The sequence below is a fragment of the Podospora pseudoanserina genome (assembly GCF_035222485.1).
Source record: "Podospora pseudoanserina strain CBS 124.78 chromosome 7 map unlocalized CBS124.78p_7.2, whole genome shotgun sequence".
In the NCBI taxonomy this organism is placed as follows: domain Eukaryota; kingdom Fungi; phylum Ascomycota; class Sordariomycetes; order Sordariales; family Podosporaceae; genus Podospora; species Podospora pseudoanserina.
The window spans coordinates 1,049,929-1,069,142 of NW_026946672.1; the positions used below are offsets into that span (position 1 = coordinate 1,049,929).

The window sequence follows — 19,214 nt, forward strand, 5'->3', positions numbered from 1 at the left end:
GTGGTTGACCAGCTTCCTGCATCTCAATATTTTTTTGCCTGCCACTGGATTTGGTCCATCCTCATATTCACACCGACTTCTCTAGCACAAACATCGCTAGTTTTGATTCTGAGTCTGTCAAAGTCGATTTCTCCCAAAGAAGCCACGCCGGCTTTCCGCGCGCCGAGTAATCATGGCGACCACCTCTAACATGTTCCTGTACTCGTTGACGATCCAGCCGCCAACCACGATATCGCAAGCGTTGCTGGGCCAGTTCTCGGGAACCAAAGAACAACAAATCATCACCGCCTCTGGCTCTCGCCTCACATTACTCCAACCAGACCCACGGCAGGGCAAGGTCAACACCATTCTATCACAGGATGTCTTTGGAATTATTAGGGCCATTGCGTCCTTCCGCCTTGCTGGCAGCCACAAGGGTAAGTCGCACTGTTGTCTTTCCCCCTACCTCAGTATCTTGGACACTTAGTGATTCGGTATCCGCTCCGCAGCTGTGGCGGCATGATGATCCTCCGCCTTGACTCGAAGCGGCCGTCCCCGGATCCATCACAGAGGGCCTTTGCGACGAGCCTTTGCTAAAAATTCATATGAGCCTAGACTACATCATCCTCGCGACAGACTCGGGCCGTATCGCTATCATCGAGTACCTGCCCAAGACCAACAGGTTTAATCGCATCCACCTAGAAACCTTTGGAAAATCGGGTGTTCGACGTGTTGTACCTGGCCAATATCTTGCCGCCGATCCCAAAGGAAGAGCCTGTTTGATTGCCTCGCTCGAGAAGAACAAACTTGTCTACGTCCTTAATCGTAACGCCCAAGCAGAGCTCACCATCTCCTCGCCATTGGAAGCACACAAGCCCGGTGTCTTGGTGCTTTCGCTCGTCGCCCTCGATGTTGGATACGCCAACCCTGTGTTTGCAGCCCTGGAGCTCGACTACACCGAAGCAGACCAGGACCCGACTGGGCAGGCTGGTCAGGAGCCAGAAGCACAGCTTGTATACTACGAACTCGATCTCGGTCTGAACCATGTGGTTCGCAAGTGGTCTGACGCGGTGGACCCAACCTCTTCGTTACTTTTCCAGGTTCCCGGCGGCAGCGATGGTCCTAGTGGTGTTCTGGTCTGCGGCGAGGAAAATGTTACTTATCGGCACTCGAATCAGGAGGCTTTCCGCGTACCAATTCCACGACGGCGGGGTCCTACCGAGGATCCCCAAAGAAAGCGAACCATTGTCTCGGGCGTCATGCACAAGCTCAAGGGCAGCGCAGGTGCCTTTTTCTTTTTGCTGCAGACAGAAGATGGGGATCTCTTCAAGGTTACGCTGGATATGGTCGAGGACGACAATGGGAATCCCACCGGAGAGGTGAAACGGCTCAAGATCAAATACTTTGATACGATTCCAATAGCCACAAGCTTGTGCATTCTCAAGAGCGGTTTCCTCTTTGTGGCAAGCGAGTTTGGCAACCATTCTCTGTACCAATTCGAAAAGCTCGGCGATGATGACGAGGAACTCGAGTTCTCGAGCGAGGAGTTCCCAACAGACTCTCGTGCCGCGTACAATCCGGTATACTTCCAGCCTCGGCCACTCGAAAATCTGACTCTAGTCGAGAGCATCGACTCGATGAACCCTCAAATAGATTGCAAAGTGGCAAACTTGACAGGAGAGGACGCGCCGCAAATCTACTCGGTGTGTGGTAACGGTGCGAGAAGCTCTTTCCGTATGCTTAAGCATGGGCTGGAGGTATCAGAAATTGTTGCCTCGGAACTCCCTGGCACACCTGCTGCAGTCTGGACGACCAAGCTCACAAAGTACGACGAATACGATGCTTACATTGTTCTTTCGTTCACCAACGCGACATTGGTATTGAGCATTGGCGAAACCGTCGAGGAAGTTAGTGACAGCGGATTTCTCACCACTGTGCCAACATTGGCTGTCCAACAGCTGGGCGAGGAAGGTCTTATTCAGGTGCACCCCAAGGGCATTAGACATATTGTCCAAGGTCGTGTTAATGAATGGCCAGCGCCCCAGCATCGGTCGATTGTGGCTGCCGCTACCAATGAGAATCAAGTCGTCATTGCTCTGAGCTCGGGCGAGATTGTGTACTTTGAGATGGATGCAGATGGATCTCTCGCCGAGTACGACGAGAAGAAGGAAATGTCTGGTACCGTCACGTCTTTGAGTTTGGGAAGGGTACCGGAAGGCTTACGGCGGAGTTCGTTCTTGGCTGTTGGGTGCGACGACTGCACTGTGCGCATTCTCAGCCTCGACCCGGAATCCACCCTCGAAATGAAGTCGATCCAGGCTCTTACAGCGGCGCCGGCATCGCTTTCCATCATGTCTATGGAAGACTCGTTCGGTGGCACCACCCTATATCTGCATATCGGCTTACACTCTGGTGTCTACCTCCGAACTGTGTTGGACGAGGTCACTGGTGAGCTTACGGACACCCGTCAAAAATTCTTGGGCCCCAAGCCCACCAAGCTCTTTCAGGTTTCTGTGCAGGGGCGGCCATGTGTGCTCGCCCTGAACTCCCGCCCATGGTTGGGCTACACGGACCCTATTACCAAGGGTTTCGTAATGACACCGCTGAGCTATGTAGATCTTGAGTATGGATGGAACTTTAGCAGCGAGCAGTGTCTGGAAGGCATGGTGGGTATCCACGCCAATTTCCTCAGGTACGTTTTTAATCTCTCTCTACTTCCGCTGCTGTATGATGATAAAAGGGATTCCTATGCAATTGCTATGAGGGTTGATTACGACACCAGTCGTATCAATTGTTCCTTCTGAAGAAGCTGTTTTATACCTTGTTTCGATACTTTGTTGGTAGTTTCCCTGCTAACTGGAGAGTTAGAATCTTCACCATCGAGAAGCTCGGGGACAACATGATCCAAAAGTCCATTCCTCTAACCTATACACCAAAGCGCCTGGTCAAACACCCCGAGCAGCCCTACTTCTACACCATCGAAGCCGACAACAATACTCTCCCACCGGAGCTCCGGGCGCAGCTGCTGGCTCAGTCTAATACTAATGGTGACGCAGCCATTCTGCCGCCAGAGGAGTTTGGCTATCCCAAGGCCAGGAACAGGTGGGCATCGTGTATCAACATTGTCGACCCTGTCAGCGATGAGCCAAGCGTTCTCAATCGTGTCGACCTCGACAACAACGAAGCCGCCGTCAGTGCTGCCGTTGTGTCGTTTGCCAGCCAAGATGGCGAGAGCTTCCTTATCGTTGGTACCGGCAAGGACATGATTCTCAGCCCTCGCCAATTCAGCGAAGGCTACATCCATGTCTACCGCTTCCACGACGATGGCCGTGACTTGGAATTCATCCACAAGACCAAGATTGAAGAACCCCCCATGGCGCTCATCCCCTTCCAAGGGCGTCTCCTCGCCGGCATTGGCAAGACGTTGAGAATCTATGATCTTGGTCTCAAGCAGCTTCTCCGCAAGGCCCAAGCCGAAATTGCCCCTCAGCTTATCGTGTCGTTGCAGACGCAAGGTAACCGTATCGTCGTCGGTGATGTCCAGCAGGGGATTACCTACGCCGTCTACAAACCCGAAAGCAACAAGCTCCTTGCGTGGGCGGATGACACCATCAACCGATGGACGACCTGCACAGCCATGGTCGACTACGAATCCGTCGCCGGCGGAGACAAATTCGGCAACGTCTGGATTTTGCGGGCTCCCGAGCGCGCCTCCCAGGAGTCAGACGAGCCCGGCTCGGAAATCCAACTCGTCCACGCAAAGAGCTACCTCCACGGCGCACCCAATCGGACCGCTCTCATGGCGCACTTTTACACTCAGGATCTTCCTACGTCGATCACCAAGACGAATCTTGTTGTGGGCGGGCAGGATGTTTTGCTCTGGAGCGGGATTCAGGGGACGGTGGGGGTGCTGATCCCGTTTGTGAGCAGGGAGGATGTGGATTTCTTCCAGAGCTTGGAGAGTCATATGAGGGCCGAGGATCCGCCGCTTGCCGGGAGGGATCATTTGATTTATCGGGGGTATTATGTGCCCGTCAAGGGGGTGATTGATGGGGATCTGTGCGAGAGGTTTGTGCTGTTGGCGAATGACAAGAAGCAGATGATTGCTGGGGAGCTGGACAGGAGCGTGAGGGAGATTGAGAGGAAGATTTCGGTGAGTTTCTTTTGTGAAGTCTGATGACGATTTGAGGATTGTGCTAACTGGTGATAGGACATCCGTACGAGGTCTGCATTCTAGTACACTGACTGGGGAATTAGAGATGTCTATATGGGGGGTGGGGGAACGTACCTATATGCGGAGACTTGTTTTGAGGTAGCCATAATGTCTGTCAGCACCAGCGTCAGAAAAACCAAAAGCGAGTTGCTTTTTTTGTTAAAGAGTCTGAAGTTGAGCAAGGGGCAGGCTTTAGGCGTTTGTGGTAGTGTAATTGAGCATGTTTACAAAGGCCTTTTAGTTGTGTGAGTATGCCTCAAACTTGCAAATGAGTGTGTGCTCTTTTCGAAAGATGTCAATCCAAGCCACCAACCATGCACGCCTTTAAGCCACTAAAATCTACCGTCGACTATGTGTACATATCCCTTCCCAAGTAACTTTACCCCTGTCTCATGCCATTCCCACCATAAATATACCCCCTTCATATATCCATCCCATCTCATACTCCAGATCTTACACCCCCCACCCCACCCCATCCCCAGGGGATACTACCCCCCCAACAAACCCCCCACCAACCCCCTCACCACCTTCCTCTTCCCCTGCTTCATCACATCCCCCTTCCTCATCGGATTCTCCCTTTCCCATCTAACATCATCGCTATATCTACCTACCGCCTCGTGAAAGTCATACCCCGCCCCCTCGAGGTAAGTGACCGCGATGTCATAGTCATGCTCCTTTGTGGCGACCATCCAACGACGTATCTTCCCTTTCCGGGCCTCTTCCTCCTCTCCCTCGTAGGGACGGGGGGAATGGGAGATTGCCCCCTTGGGGAGGTGGGAGGCTGGTATGAGGAGGGTGCGGCGGGCGTGGAGGAGTGAGTCGGTGGGGAGGGAGTTGTAGGATCTTAGGAGGGAGGGGGGGAGGTTGTATAACAGGGAGAGGGAAGGGATGCTGTCGTGGGGGGTGAGGAAGTGGAGGATGTCTTCTTCTTCTTCTTCTTCCTGAGGAGGGGGTTGTTTCAATTTGGGTACTGGTCGTGATGATGATGATGATGATGATGATGAAAGGGGTGTGTAAGCTGGGGGAAGATGGAGGGAGGAATAAGGGGGTGGATGAGTGTCGTCACTGAGAACAGGTGTGAGAGAGCGGGTGATGTTATTCGGTGAAGAAGATGACGACAAAGATCTCCCTGAGCTTTGGCAGTAAGGGCAGTAGGTTAGGAAGCGGGGGTTTTTCTGTTGCACACAAAAGGGGGTTTATCGGTTAGTCTTTCTTTTCTGTCACATAGAGAGTCCAATGCCAAGAATGAAGCGGAAGAAAAAGAAATAGCACACAGATATGCAGTCAGCGCAGATTACGCGGGCGCAACAGGTTAATCGGTGATGCTGCTGGTGGAGTAGTAGTTTCCGATCTCCGCCTGTGAGTTGTTGGTCATCCTCGTCTTTGTCGGATAGGGGCTGCTTTTCGGATGATACGTCTTGTGGTGGTGGCGGACGGGAGGAGATGGTGGATAAGAGGGTTGCGCATGTGCAGCAGGCCTCCTCCTCTTGCCGTCTTCCTTCTCCTGGACGTATCAATGTCATTTCTTGCGCAGAAAGAAAAGTTTGGTACAGGTGGTGGTTTCGACCGTGGAAAACAAAGGAGGCTGTGTCTAATATTCGCGGGTTGCCAGATCTGGAACCTTCGGATTCGTGGGATACTGAGAGAAGGCTAGGTTACGTTACGGGAAGGGGGGGGGGATATGAAAAGGTTACGGAATAAGTGATGGAATTCAGGACATAACTCGCATCTATCAGAGAGGCACAGAAGGTTCGGGTGGTATTGGTGGCGGTTGACGTCTTTGAATGGCCGTGGGGGGCAAGGGTAGGTACCTCGAGGGACAGCTGTTATCGATAAGCTGAGACACTCCTGCACAAGACCCCAGGCACCCAGCAACCTACCCCACTTTACCCCGCGGACATCTCGAACCTTGAATCTGAAAAAAAGACATGAAGAAGAAAAAAAAAGCGGAATATCTCCGAACGTTTCCTTTCACCCTTTCCAGTGAGACGTCCCCATAATCCCAATATCACGGGGACATCCCGCATGGGGATGGGGGCATTGGGATCACCAGATCCGAGAAAATCCTAGCAAGCATCCTTTGTCAAAGCCCTACACAGTAAGTTTGTTGATGACAAGTCGACACCGCTTTGCGGGGTTCGGTCGAATCTGAGCCGTCAAAAAAAACAAAAAACATCGCTGTATTCGATGACTGGACGAGACGACGATCATTGGCCGCTGCGCGCGGCGGCCCGTCCAGGGTTAGAGCTCTTCCATGTGACTGGGTTGCCAATCGGCATTTTTACTGTGCAGTAGTTTTGTGTTCTCCTTCCATGGGCCCGGTGTGGACAGCGCCGAGACGCCAGCGGTGATGCGGTGAGATGGGGACATCATGCACCTATTCCTGAACGGGCCATTCAGCCATCCGGTTGGGCCCTGCCCTAGGGGGGAGGCTGGCCTGCTGGCTTGCTGGGCCTGACCAGGGCTTCCGTCTCTTTGGGATCTGTTGTTCCCCTCAAATGGCTTACGGCGGCTTGCGCGGGGGGGAGGAGGGGGGAGGAGAGGGGGAGGCGCGTGGCTGTTTTTGTATCACGGCAACACGGCCTACTGTGTCCGGAAATCTATGGCTTTTTGTCCCATGTTGCAAGCTGGGGGATCTTAAGGGGAAGGGTTGGGGGGCGAAGAAGAAGGGGGCTGCGGGGCTAGCCGCAAGGTGTCAGTGAAAAGCTCGGTGGGTCGGCTCTAGATTCCGTGTGTCCATGGATGTCGCAACTGCTTCTTCAGTCCCCTAGTCCCTGGTGGCTGGCACTTGAAACCTGGGAGCTTCGGGTATTTGAGGACAGGAGGTCCCGGCTCGCACGAGGGAGATGCTTTCGTCCCCGTTCCTGGGAAGCTCGTTGCTCTCTCTCTGCTCTCTCTGCACTCTCTGCTCTCTCTGCTCTCTCTGTTGCTCTCCCCGAACCCCAGGGTCCGCCAAGAGATATTCAAGAGAAAACCAGTTGCTAGTCAGCGAGAGCTAAGCTCCTTAGCTGAGTGCCAATCTGAACGTCACAAGCCATGGCGGTAAGTCTTCAGTTCTCCAAGTCGATATCGACTCTGTATGGGAATGTAGGGCTGATAACGGATGCAACCATGACCCCGCCAGGCCTCCTATCCTCAAATCGTCCTCTTTGGCGATTCTATCTTTCAGGGAGCTATCGACCTAGTAGACGGCTTCTCCTTCCACGCTGCCCTGCAATCAAGTTAGTAGCAATATCTCCTTCTTGAGCTGAGATTCTCAGGGCTAATAAGGTTGTCTTTTTCCCGCGTATCAGAAGTCAACCGTCGATATGATGTTATCAACCGCGGGCTCTCAGGCTACAACACATCAAATGCCCTGGCCGTCTTACCTCAGGTCTTCTCCCCGCCTGGTCCGGGCGTGCCGAAGATTGAGTGCCTGGTTTGTTGAGCTTGGATGAAACCCGTGTATGGCGCCTACTAATCACGAGCGGCCAGTTCATCCTCCTTGGGGCCAATGATGCTTGCGTCCCATTGCCCACAAACCACCAGCATGTTCCCCTCGACAAGTACAAGATCAACTTGAAGCGGATCATCACACATCCTACCATCACAGCCCACAAGCCCAAGATTTTCCTCATCACCCCACCGCCCCTTGACCAGATCCGTATCACCGAGCTTGACCTCGCTTCCGGGCACCCTTCGGCGACAAGGCATGCCAAGATCAGCGCGTCATATTCAGAGGCTGCCAGACAAGTGGCCGCCGAGAACGCCGGTGTTACCCTGGTTGATCTCTGGAAAGCCATAATGGACACTGCCATCAAGAAGACGCCGTCCTTCAACCCTAACGGCCCACCTCTCGGGTATCCAGAGGGACAGCGTGGCTATCTAGAGCACCTCTTGCCAGACGGTCTCCACCTGAGCCCCGAGTCGTACCGCATCTTCTACGATCTTGTCAGCTCGTATATTGACTCAAACGATGAGAACAGAGTGCTTCCAGAGTGGAGACAGGCGCCGTGGTTGGAGGAGGATGGCCATCTGAAGGGTTGAGGTTGAGGTTGCCGTTGTATCCTATCAATCCTGTCACAGGTCTCAAATGGACAAGACCCTGGAAACGGCGGGGGGTCCACCAGATAAAGTCTTGCCAAGACATTCTCGAATGGTACCTTGGCGTGGGTGGGTACCGTGTACATACCTTTAGGTACTTTCTTTGCTTTCAATCTCATCACACGTTATGTTTACCCGCAAACGAACAGTGCCGACCTCTGGTGAAGAATCCAGTACAGAACCAAGCCGTAACTCAACCATGGCTACAGCAAACTGGACGGGATCCTGCGGAGAGAAAAGAACCATGCGTGCCAGGAGCATTCAGGACAGTGTTGTCAAGTAACTCTACCTACTTTAGACTTCTTCAGCACAGACAGCTAGCTTAGTCATGGGCTGGAAATGGTTTAGGGTCCCTCCTCCCTTCCATCACTTTTTCAGACGCCGCAGTTTGTTGTTGTTTAAGCCGACCCAACCTCCACAACCTCCACTGATTGGACCTTGTTGGCCCTGACGGTGACTCTCTGAGCAAAGCAAATCAACTGTGTGTCCTGAACCACTGCCCTCTCTCAGCTGGCTGCCCTCTGCACCATCACCGAGCATCCCAGATCGAACATTGATTCCGACGGTACTTTTAATAAACCCAGAAGGGGTCCATTAATAATCACCAAACCACGACCACGGCCACGACCACGACCGACGGAAACACGCCCCCTGCATTCCCCAACCATCCACCACCGGCAGTGCCTCTTTGTTTCGCGCGACAAGATCTGGCGGCGTACCTCGAAACACCACCTCATCGTTTCCTGCCTGGTGTTTCCTCTCTCTCTCTGCATTCTCTGGGCTCGCTGATCTGCGGGAGCTCACATCTGCAACTCTATTTTCTCGATTGTGCACACCTCCAACGCATCGTGTCCCCCGATCTCCCACAATCCTTCATTTGCACCGTTGCCGCCCTTGAACAGGGACCATCTGAGCACCACTTTCTCTCCGAACCCATCGTGTTCCCACCGTGACCTCTGACCCACGATTCTCGAAGTGTCCATCCGATCACCACTTTGGCCGTTTCTTACCTTCCCTTTAGCGAGTAGGTTCCGGATTCCCCCTACGGTCGCTCCGACTTTTCGACGGACCAGCAAGCACTCCCGACGTCGAACTAGTAGCTGTCAACGACTCACTGTATCGACGGTAGCAGTCAAACGCCGGAATTCATCCTACCTGGAAGCCTCGGGGGATGCGGGGGGCGGAGGACCTCGATAGTTGAAGCAGGTCAAGCATCGAGGTCGAGCAAATAAACCAAATACACACCACAAAAAGATCGAGTCCCAAATCAAGTTGTTTCTGTCGTCCGGATTTTCTCGAAAACATTTGCCCAGCGACATCTGTCTGAGGTCCCTCCTCCCGCGCACCCCCCTCCCTTCTCCCCCCCTCCCCGCCGGCTGTTGCGTGCTAGAACGAATCCATTCGATTCTCAGAATCCTCTCAGAGTCTCTCCTACATTCTTGTCTGGGCATGGAGCCGGTCTTCATAGTCTCACGCGAAGAGTTCCACGATGTTCAGATGGAGCTGAAGCGTGTTCAGAACATACAGCACCATCACTCGGAACGGCTACGGCTCATTGAGCAACGTCAGGCTGATGATGCGGCCTTGAAGTCATGCTGGAATCCTCCCTTTCCAAGCGTGCTTGGGGGAACGCCTCAGCATGGTCAGTGTCTATGACTAAACAGTCGGGAAGACATAATGCTAATCATGAGATAGGGCCCACCCATATGCCGTCGGCCGACTTCAGCGACATTGACGACGAACAGAGTCAGACCCTGCTAGGCACTTTGCAGCTCGATGCCGAGGACGAACCGATACGCAGAGGGGCTGCTTCGCGGGCCAATAGCGTGCGGTTCGACGAAAGTGCCCTGCACGGTGCCGGCTTTGGAGGCCATGCCATTCGCCACTCCAACGACTTTGGTCCCATACGTCCGTCGAGCGGGATGGGAGGACACCAGTTGGAACGGACATATTCTCACAAGTCGGATGGCAGACATAGTTCCGCTGGACATTCGGTCCACTCTGGAATTTCTGGGAGAGCCAGCAGTCTCGGGCTGGATACCAATTTTGTGATTGGGGGCCGTGACGACGATGAGTCGCCCCTAGATATCCCCGAGCCCCCACCCGTTTTTTATGTCTTGGGCTCGGCCCCCTCCATTATCCGCTGCTGGATCACGACCGACTTCACGTCCGAAGGGTTGTTGTATGCCGTGGTGTGCACTGGATCTCAAAAATCGACGGTTGAGTACTCGCTGCTTCGAGATCTGGACCTGGTCAACAACATCCATCGGGATGTGGATGGTGCTCACAGAATCACACTGCCAGTTTTTCTGGCTGAGGCCCGGGTTACTCAGTCCAACTCCCGCGGCGGAAGTCCTGCATCACAGCTGCCTAGTATCACAGCCAACTTTGAAGTCACGGGCATGGACCAACAAGACAGCCCCGAGACCAAAAGAGCGATCCGCGTGTTCATCGGCAGCCACACGCTGCGGCTTCTCAGTGCCGACCTGTTGCTGTCCCAAAACTGCATGACTCTGTACGGCAACGACCGGAACAAGCTTTCGATTCCGTTTGTGCGGCCCGAGGACGATGCCGTATTCAAGCATTTGACTACAGCCAACCTGCTTCCAGGCAAGCCGAAGCTCAACGCTGCCGCACCCGAGTTTGTTGCTGGTGACAAAACGGTAAAGCGCTCTCCCAAGGTGGCGGCGGAGCCGGAGCGTCCAGTATCCAAGCCTATGGGGGGTGGTTTTGAGGGTGTAATGTCTCCCGCCGCGCAGCCGAGCCAACCTGTGTCCAAACCTGTGACGGCGACGAGTACCGCGTCGGAGAGTGGAGCGGAGAGTGAGAAGCAGCACCAGGAATCGACGAGCGCGGAAACGTCTGGAAAGGATTCACACACAACAACCGATGCCCCACGCCGCGAGCCCAGCCTTGCTATCAGAACACCCTGGCGGCAGACGGCGGTAGGGCTTTCTGAGAACGGCACTCCCTTGAGTGGTTACCAGCCAGCACCCCGCACGCGCTCTATGAAGGTGCTTCGACCACCCAAGGCTAGCAGCAGCACCTCATCCTCGGCACGAACAGGAGCGGCATATGAGCCAGCGCCGACGGCACGTTCAGGAAATGAGCAACGGCGTAAGGGCCAGAGTGACGCCCAACCCCCCATTGGTATGAATAGTTGGGGTATGTCGAAGCGCAGCATGAGCGGCCCAGCTCTCAGCAGCCTCAATTCGGAGACGAGGGTCTCCTCGGCTGCGTCTACGTCGACAATCACCACACCTACCACCAGTAGTCACCATGACACGGGTAAAACGACGCCTTCTCTTCCACGGACAGCCAACAACCCTCTTGGAAGCGCGTCGGCATTTTCGTGGATCGCATCCAACAAGCCCAAGACCCCGGCCGCTGCTGACTAGGAGAAAGGCGTTCGGAAGAAGACTCGCCGGCATCAGGGAAAGGGTAAGAAACAGAAGAAGAAGGAGAAGAAGAGGATTGTTGTGAGCTCCTGAGGATAATGAGGAGGTTGGCTTGGCAGATGAAGATCAAGGGCAATAAACTGGCTGCTAATGGATGGTCTTGAATGCCCGGGTTTAGTGCGCCTTGAGGTAGCAGGCAGGACCGGCGGTGGTTTTAGCTGGGTGATTGAGCTTGCAGCGGCAGTAGTAACTACGATAGTTATGAGCAGAAAGCAAAAGTAAAACAGTCTGAACGAAGGCCGTTGCGCCTGATGATCCACGTTCTCTTCTGTAGAGTTCCCAGATCCACCTCAACAGCTATGGCCCCAGGTGGTGTGTCTGTCGAGGTCGAGCCGCTTCTCCAAAACAGCCGGATAGGTGGAAGCATGGAAATTCCAGGTATGTACCTAGACCACGGGAGATGTCATAGCTCTTTTTGATACCATCAGACATCTCATCCAATGCCACCAAACTCATTCCCATCCTCCCATACAATTCCCCAGGACGATCCTAAGAACCGGCATGTGGAACACTGTTATCATGCACCCATATACCATCACACGCACAAGGCCAAAGCTCGGTCGACGCTCACTGCCCGTTGATGCACCTTGTCGATTGGGATAGAGGTAGGATCTTGTATTTCTACAAGCTGGAGGTTTACTGGGACTGTTTGGTCAAAGGCCCAGTGCAGTCACTGAAGTTGGTTTACCATTTCCATAAACAGCTACTTGCCATGTTCTATAATGGATGGTATCAGCAATCCCAACAAAGAAAGCTCAGAGCTTCATGAGAACCAAGTCCAAGCTCAACACGTGAAAAAGCATGATACCTCATCCTCGCACATTAAAGAGATGAAACCCGTCTATAAGCTTTATTTACCTTCTTCTTGACAATCAAAACCTCCCTATAGTTGTCCCGCGGAGAGAGTAGGAGCTAAGAAGGCTGGACTCTTTCGGCATTTGATGTTCTCGTGGCAGCTTTTCTGGGGAACCCGGCATACCTCGTTATAAAACATAGCAATTCGTTCGCCATCCATATATATCATGCTATAGGCATCTGTTTATAGTATATCCGTACCGAAACGCAAGAAAGTTCATGGTTGCTCGTAGTCTGTTTATAAGCCGGATTAAGCGGGCATCCATCTCCTTTACACTTCGTTGGACAATCAGCACTGTCTTCATTTTCCACACCCCCAACAGCATATCTACTCGAACGACGGCCAGGTCGAGAGGAACCACTGCAGTTGGTTACAACACTGTTTTCACAAACAGCTACGTGCGTTACTTATCATACTTTACCTGATCGATCGATAGCACCACCCCAAGCCCCAGCGAAGAAGCCTTCAGAGACTGATAGTCCAAGCCTTGACACGTTCAAAGCAAAACATCTGGCACTTGTAAAAAAATAAAATAAAAAAATAAAAAGAGAGAAAGAAAGAGAGAGAGAGAGAGAGAGAGAGAGAGGCAAACAACCTCATGCGTTGATATATTGCTTTCATCTACGCGCTTATTTACCCAACTATATATAGCTTCTGTCAAAATCAAAAAGAAAAATCAAATCTTACTCCCCACCAACCCCCCCAACGCCCCCTTAGTCTCCTTCCCCGTGTCCTTGACCAGGTTCACAATCCCCTTGAACTCCGGCACAGCCGCATCCCCCATCAGCTCGTAAATCCAGCTCTCACTGCTCGTGACCACCGCCCCGGCCTGCCTCAGCCTCGCAAGCGCGATGGGGACCTCTTCCTTGTTTGTCGAGCTGACGCCGTCTGCCAGGACGTAGACTTTATGTCCTGCCGCTAACAGGTCGAGCGCAGTTTGAGTGACGCAGATGTGGGACTCGATGCCCACGATGGCGACCTGGGCGGGGGAGGAGAAGACGGGGTCGGAGAGGATGGGGGGGATGAACATGCTGAAGCGGGTTTTGTCGATATCGGCCTTGACGGTTGTGCGGGCGAGGTGGGGTTTGAGCTCGGCGACGGTGTCGCCCAGGCGGGACCGGTTTTGGGTGGTGACGAAGACGGGGAGGGAAAGGACGGTGGAGGCGCGGAGGAGTTTGGAGGTTGTGGAGATTCTATTGTGGGGGGTGTAAGTATCACTTGCTACATAACTAGATGAAGGGGGTGCCTACACTTTGTCGAACTCGTGGATGGCAGGGCGGAATTTCTCTTGGATGTCGCAGACGCTATTGTGGTGAGTTAGTCGATTGTGAGAACTGGGTGGGCGATAGCCATGTTCATGAGAGATGAGGTGGGAGAGTAATGTGCAATTAACATACAAAACAGCTGGGTTTTCTACATCAATCCATCATCATCAGCAACACGCTCCCTCATGACGGGTCTCAAGAGTAAAACATACCAAACCGCCTCTGCGGCGCCGGAGCAGGAGAAGACATGGTCGCCCTGTTGAGTATAGAATACGATCTCGCCTGAGTTGAGATGATTGAAGCTAAAGGTGTAAATTGTCTCCCGAGTGTCGATGTAATTGTCGGTTTGAAGCAAACTCGCAAGCTCATATTATCATGAGATCAGAAAATATGATGACTCAATTGTCCAGCCATGAAAGAAATAAAAAAGGGAGCATCGGATCGATGACAGGATTAAGAAAGAGCGGGGCAACGGAACCGACGCCGAGCATGCGGGACGGCCGCGGCCGGCGGCGCAACACTAACACGCACGCACGTTGGGGTAAACGATTCCGGGGGTGGGACAATGCCGGTTGCCTTCCTTCCCCGCATAAAAAGAGGTGGCGATCTCAAAATTGGTGACATGTGGAAATGTTAAGTGGGGGTAACTTCATGAAGGGCTTTAGAGATCTCATCAACGTGTAAGTCGACTTGTAGAATGTCACCGGGTTAGGGTTATGTTTAGCCCCTGAATGGAGCCATTATCTACATGCTGGCCCTGCGGTTAAAGGTCCGTAACCGTCACCTTGGCCCTCTCCAACCACTTCATGTCCCCACTCACAGTGGCAGTCCGGATATTGTACAATTCGTCCAGGAAGGCCGAGATGAAGGTCCCAGGCCCCTTGACGTCCTCCCTCTCAGCGGCAATCTCGGCCGCAATCTCGAAATGCAGCATCGCCGTGACCACAGCCCATAGCTTGTCCTCTTTATGGTGCACAGCCAAGGCCACTGAGATCGCCGTCCCAAGTGTGCACCCCGTTCCCGTGACAAGACCCAGATATTCGTGTCCATTGGCGACAGTAACAGCCGAATATCCATCACTGATGTAGTCCGTCTTTCCAGTCATCACTACCACGCTCTGTTCCCTCCTGGCCAACTTCACAACAAGGTCGAGTTTGTTTTCGGGTGTGAGACTGTCGACGCTGTCGACGCCTTTTTGTTGCTCGCCGTCCACCGCGCCCCAGACCGTCTTGATCTCGCCTTCGTTGCCCTTGATGACGTCGAGGTAGCCGTTGGCGAGGATGGATCTGACGGCCTCCCTCCTAACTGAAGTTGCCCCTGCACCAACAGGATCAAAAACAACCGGCTGAACGGCCACATTGTAAGCCTGGAGCGCCTTGTAGTAGTTCAGCAGCCCCTCGGGGGTGACGGTGCCCATGTTGACCACCAGCGAACCTCCCAACTTGGACAAATCGGCAGCCTCCTCGCCGTAATTAGCCATGATGGGTGAGCCACCGACTGCCAGAGCGACATTTGCAGCAAAGTTTTGTACCACCTGCCCCTTCGTCAGTATCATCTCCCCTCAGAATGTGCTTGGAAACATACCAAATTCGTCATATTGTGCGTCAATGGCTTGGCCTCATGCACCTTCTTGATGATTTCCCCCGCCACCTCCAACACCCCCTTACTCGCTCTAGCCCCCATCAGACTGCTACCCCTGAACTTGTCGGATGATTTGACCAGCGTCAGAAGCTCTTTGCTTGCCTCCTCAGGGTCATCGGCAGACATGATGGCGCTGACAACAGCCACACCATTCAAGGTGAGCCACCCTGGCTTGCCATCAACATGCCGGCTCTGGTACATAATACGCGCGATGTTGTATTTGTTGAGACCGCCGATACAGACGGTTCTGACCTTGTCGTAGTAGCCGGCCGTCTCCATGGCGGCGAGGATCTCACGAACTCCGGCGGCACCGATGATGGCCTTGGCATTTGTTTTCCTTTATTTTGTCAGTATTCTACCATCAAGTCGAAGAGGAGGCTACTCACGTCGGAGTGGCGTATACGGTGCCAATACCCAAGTAGTCGGCTCCGTTTTTGCAGGCGATGAGGGCCTCTTCCACATTGCTGACGGTTACTCCGATGATCTTGTCGTCACCGAGTAATTTCCTGGCCGTCTCCAAATCTGTGTTTGTCATTCCGAAGTCAGCAACCGAATAGATGAGAAGGATATCGCCTCAAAGAACTCACCCACATCATCCTGCCCGATATGCACACCCTCACACCCCACCGCCAGCGCGACATCCACCCTATCATTGATCAAAAGAGGCACATTATACTTCTTGGTCAACTCATGCAGCCTCTTCGCTATAGACACCAACTCGCCCGTGTCGGCCGTCTTTTCGCGAAGCTGAACGAGGCTCACCCCTCCACGGAGGGCTTGCTCAACGACATCAAAAAACCGGGATGGGTCCTTGAGCACGGCGGGTGTGGAGTCAGTTACCAAGTAAAGGTGGTAGTCGACGTGTGGTTTCGGCATCGTGAAAGCAAAAGATTGGATGACAGTTGTGAGATTATCGGGCTGAGATGAGCGGTTGGGGATGTGAGTGAGTGAGTAAGTGACCAACTGAGTGGGGTCAAACTTTTGAGCCTTGAGAGAGAAAGAGAGCGCTTCAAGTGGCGTCACATCTGGCTCTTTCCGAGACGGCTTGGCGGGGGTAGTCACGGCATTGCAGTTGACAATACAGCTCCTTAAAGGTTCTTTGCTAATTTTGCTGGAGAATCATCATCAAATCTCTCACAGTTCAGCGTCTTTTACTTCCTATCAAGCATTTTCCACTCTCTTCCTCAAGGCTCGTTCAAGGGTTAGGGTTGCATATGCCGGATGTAGTTCCCCTTTTCCAAGATGTCACTACCCCTTTTCGACCTTGTCACTCTACGCCCGTTCCCACACACCCGGACGGACGGGTACTCTGGATATGTAACCATGCAACAGGATACGTCAAGTCATTTATGCCCACGAGGCCGGACGAAAGTGCACTGATGCACCCCGCAGTTTTAATTCCGAGAGGCGTCCATTGCCGCCTTGGGCATTTATTTTGGACGTTGACTCTTTTTAGAGATTCCTGCCCTCGTGCCTTCCAACTTGGCAACCGTGGGTAGTACCTGGTTAAACTCGGGGGATGGGGAGGGAGTTGCCCTCCTTCGTGGGCGAAGAAAATGAATTTAACCGCTTCTTGGGTCATGAACAACTTACTACATGGCATGGCACTCTAAGAGTCCTGCGGAGAGCGTGCCAGCCAAGATGTTGGATCATATCGAGATATGATGGGGAACTCCAAGCTGAAAGATCGTGAGTTTGGTGGTGTTGGCTGTTGGAGCAGCTGAATTCCAGGTTGGTAGAAAAGCCATTGCAATGTTAGGCTGTATCTGAGAGAGACACCACTAGCAACTCTGGCTAATACAGACCACTGAAGAACACAGCTTCATCATGTCATATGTCAAGAATTCATAGCACAGATGGGTGCTCATAGTACAGCATGCCGGAAGACGGGCAATTAATATGCCTTATACAAGGTAATATCGACTTCCCCAGAAACGCACCACGATGAGAGGGGGGGCTCAAAAGAGAACAAAATTCGGAGCACATGGCAAACACATGCATCATGTATAAAACCGTAAAGAATCCCCTTCCCCCCCAGAGACGACGATCCTAGTTACCACACCCACCATCTCCCCCCCCAAAGCCCAGCCAAGATGCGCCTCGCCGGAACATTCCTCACAGCAGCGGCTGCCATCACGGGCGCCGCTGCTGCCCCTGGCACAACCACCCTCGGTCCCCGCCAGCAGTCCTCCACCATCACCGTCGACCTCACCCGCACTTTTCAGAAAATGGATGGCTTCGGCTTCAGTCTCGCCTTCCAGCGCGCCAATCTCATCACGAACATGTCTGACAAGACCAAGCAAAAAGAGCTCCTCGACCTCCTGTTCAACCGCACCACCGGAGCAGGCTTCACCATCCTCCGCAATGGCATTGGCTCCACACCCAACAGCAACTCCGACTTCATGAACACCATCGCCCCTCGCAATCCGGGGGGCCCAAGAGCTACGCCCCAGTATGTCTGGGACGGCAAAGACAGTGGCCAGCTCTGGGTATCCCAACAAGCCGTCCAGCAATACGGCGTGAAGCAGATCTACGCCAGCAAGCACACCCCTAATCCCCCCTTCCCGCGGTCTCTAACGCTTTCCCAGACGCCTGGTCAGCCCCAGGCTACATGAAAACAAACAACAACGACGCCAACGGCGGCACCCTCTGTGGGGTCTCGGGAGCATCATGCTCATCCGGAGACTGGCGACAGGCCTACGCCGACTACCTGGTAGCTTACATCAAGTTTTATGCTCAGGAGGGCGTCCCCATCACCCACCTCGGCTTCCTCAACGAGCCAGACTACACCGCCAGCTACGCGAGCATGAGATCAGACGGGAACCAAGCAGCCGACTTCATCAAGATCCTCTACCCAACCCTCGAAGCCGCCAACCTGACCAGCCAACTCGGCATCGCCTGCTGCGAGACGATGGGCTGGGGCAGCGCCGTCAACATGATCAACTCGATTCGCTCTCAAGGGCAAGAAGGAAGGCTCAAGACTGTGACGAGTCACACTTATACTGGTGGACCGTCAAGCCCGATGAATAGTCGGAACCCTGTTTGGTTTTCTGAGCAATGTGATTTGAATGGGCAGTGGACGACGTCTTGGTACAGCAACGGCGGTGCAGGGGAGGGCTTGACCTGGGCGAATAACGTATATTCTGCGGTCGTGAGCTACAACGCGTCGGGGTACCTCTACTGGGAGGGGGTTCAGTGGCCCAACCCCAACACCAACGAAAAGATCATCCGGGTGGACAACAGGACAAACACTTATGAAGTCTCAAAAAGGCTCTGGGCGTTTGCCAACTGGAGCAGGTATGTCCGGCCGGGGGCGGTCAGGGTTGGTACGTCGGGGGGTAGCGGGGTGAGGACGGCGGCGTTTAGGAACGAGGATGGGACGATTGCTGTCGTGGTGATTTCTACCACGGGGAGTGCGGTGAATGTGAGTGTTCGGGTTAGTGGAGGGGGGACGCCGATTTATGCGCAGGCTTTTGTGTCGGATAATACTAGGAATGCGGCGAGCACGCCGGCGACGTTGGGGCCGGACGGGACGGTGAGTGGGCAGGTGGCTGCGAGGAGTATAACTACTTTTTTTATACTGCCTGGGGCGAGGAAGTCGTGAGGTGGACGTGATGGAGAGGTTTTGATTTTTGAGAAGGGGGTAGATGAAGCGTATATCTCACATTATGCTGAGCAGATAAATCCCTGGCTGCGGTTGAAGACCTGGTCAACCCTTT

The 19,214-nt window shown here is 53.5% G+C and overlaps 7 protein-coding genes across 7 annotated transcripts; 4 read left to right on the top strand and 3 right to left on the bottom strand.

Annotated features, from left to right (window-relative positions):
* The first annotated feature begins 2 nt into the window (after window positions 1-2).
* RSE1 (pre-mRNA-splicing factor rse1) lies at window positions 3-4,674 on the top strand. The gene is made up of 4 exons (XM_062949869.1): window positions 3-416; window positions 595-2,671; window positions 2,848-4,132; window positions 4,190-4,674. The coding sequence occupies exons 1-4, from the start codon at window positions 173-175 to the stop codon at window positions 4,214-4,216; spliced, it is 3,633 nt and encodes a 1,210-aa protein (XP_062796091.1). The 5' UTR covers window positions 3-172; the 3' UTR covers window positions 4,217-4,674.
* A 6-nt stretch (window positions 4,675-4,680) lies between these two features.
* Window positions 4,681-5,928, bottom strand: QC764_702050 (uncharacterized protein; the record flags this gene model as incomplete). Its single annotated transcript, XM_062949868.1, has 2 exons — window positions 5,467-5,928; window positions 4,681-5,367 (listed from the first exon to the last, which is right to left on the bottom strand). The coding sequence occupies exons 1-2, from the start codon at window positions 5,713-5,715 to the stop codon at window positions 4,681-4,683; spliced, it is 936 nt and encodes a 311-aa protein (XP_062796092.1). The 5' UTR covers window positions 5,716-5,928.
* Window positions 5,929-6,823: 895 nt separating this feature from the next.
* On the top strand, window positions 6,824-8,218 carry QC764_702040 (uncharacterized protein; the record flags this gene model as incomplete). Its single annotated transcript, XM_062949867.1, has 4 exons — window positions 6,824-7,234; window positions 7,317-7,413; window positions 7,486-7,610; window positions 7,664-8,218. Exons 1-4 carry the CDS (start codon window positions 7,229-7,231, stop codon window positions 8,216-8,218), a joined length of 783 nt encoding a protein of 260 aa, XP_062796093.1. The 5' UTR covers window positions 6,824-7,228.
* Window positions 8,219-8,473: 255 nt separating this feature from the next.
* On the top strand, window positions 8,474-12,470 carry QC764_702030 (uncharacterized protein). Its single transcript, XM_062949866.1, has 2 exons — window positions 8,474-9,917; window positions 9,971-12,470. Exons 1-2 carry the CDS (start codon window positions 9,725-9,727, stop codon window positions 11,671-11,673), a joined length of 1,896 nt encoding a protein of 631 aa, XP_062796094.1. The 5' UTR covers window positions 8,474-9,724; the 3' UTR covers window positions 11,674-12,470.
* Window positions 12,471-13,184: 714 nt separating this feature from the next.
* Window positions 13,185-14,223, bottom strand: QC764_702020 (uncharacterized protein; the record flags this gene model as incomplete). The annotated part of the gene is made up of 4 exons (XM_062949865.1): window positions 13,185-13,782; window positions 13,840-13,893; window positions 13,987-14,002; window positions 14,067-14,223. The coding sequence occupies 4 exons, from the start codon at window positions 14,221-14,223 to the stop codon at window positions 13,266-13,268; spliced, it is 744 nt and encodes a 247-aa protein (XP_062796095.1). The 3' UTR covers window positions 13,185-13,265.
* Window positions 14,224-14,617: 394 nt separating this feature from the next.
* Window positions 14,618-16,741, bottom strand: THI6 (thiamine biosynthetic bifunctional enzyme; the record flags this gene model as incomplete). The annotated part of the gene is made up of 4 exons (XM_062949864.1): window positions 16,083-16,741; window positions 15,882-16,017; window positions 15,439-15,832; window positions 14,618-15,388 (listed from the first exon to the last, which is right to left on the bottom strand). The coding sequence occupies exons 1-4, from the start codon at window positions 16,369-16,371 to the stop codon at window positions 14,618-14,620; spliced, it is 1,590 nt and encodes a 529-aa protein (XP_062796096.1). The 5' UTR covers window positions 16,372-16,741.
* An 847-nt stretch (window positions 16,742-17,588) lies between these two features.
* QC764_702000 (uncharacterized protein) lies at window positions 17,589-19,099 on the top strand (the record flags this gene model as incomplete). The annotated part of the gene is made up of 2 exons (XM_062949863.1): window positions 17,589-18,033; window positions 18,084-19,099. 2 exons carry the CDS (start codon window positions 17,589-17,591, stop codon window positions 19,097-19,099), a joined length of 1,461 nt encoding a protein of 486 aa, XP_062796097.1.
* Between the last annotated feature and the right edge of the window lie 115 nt (window positions 19,100-19,214).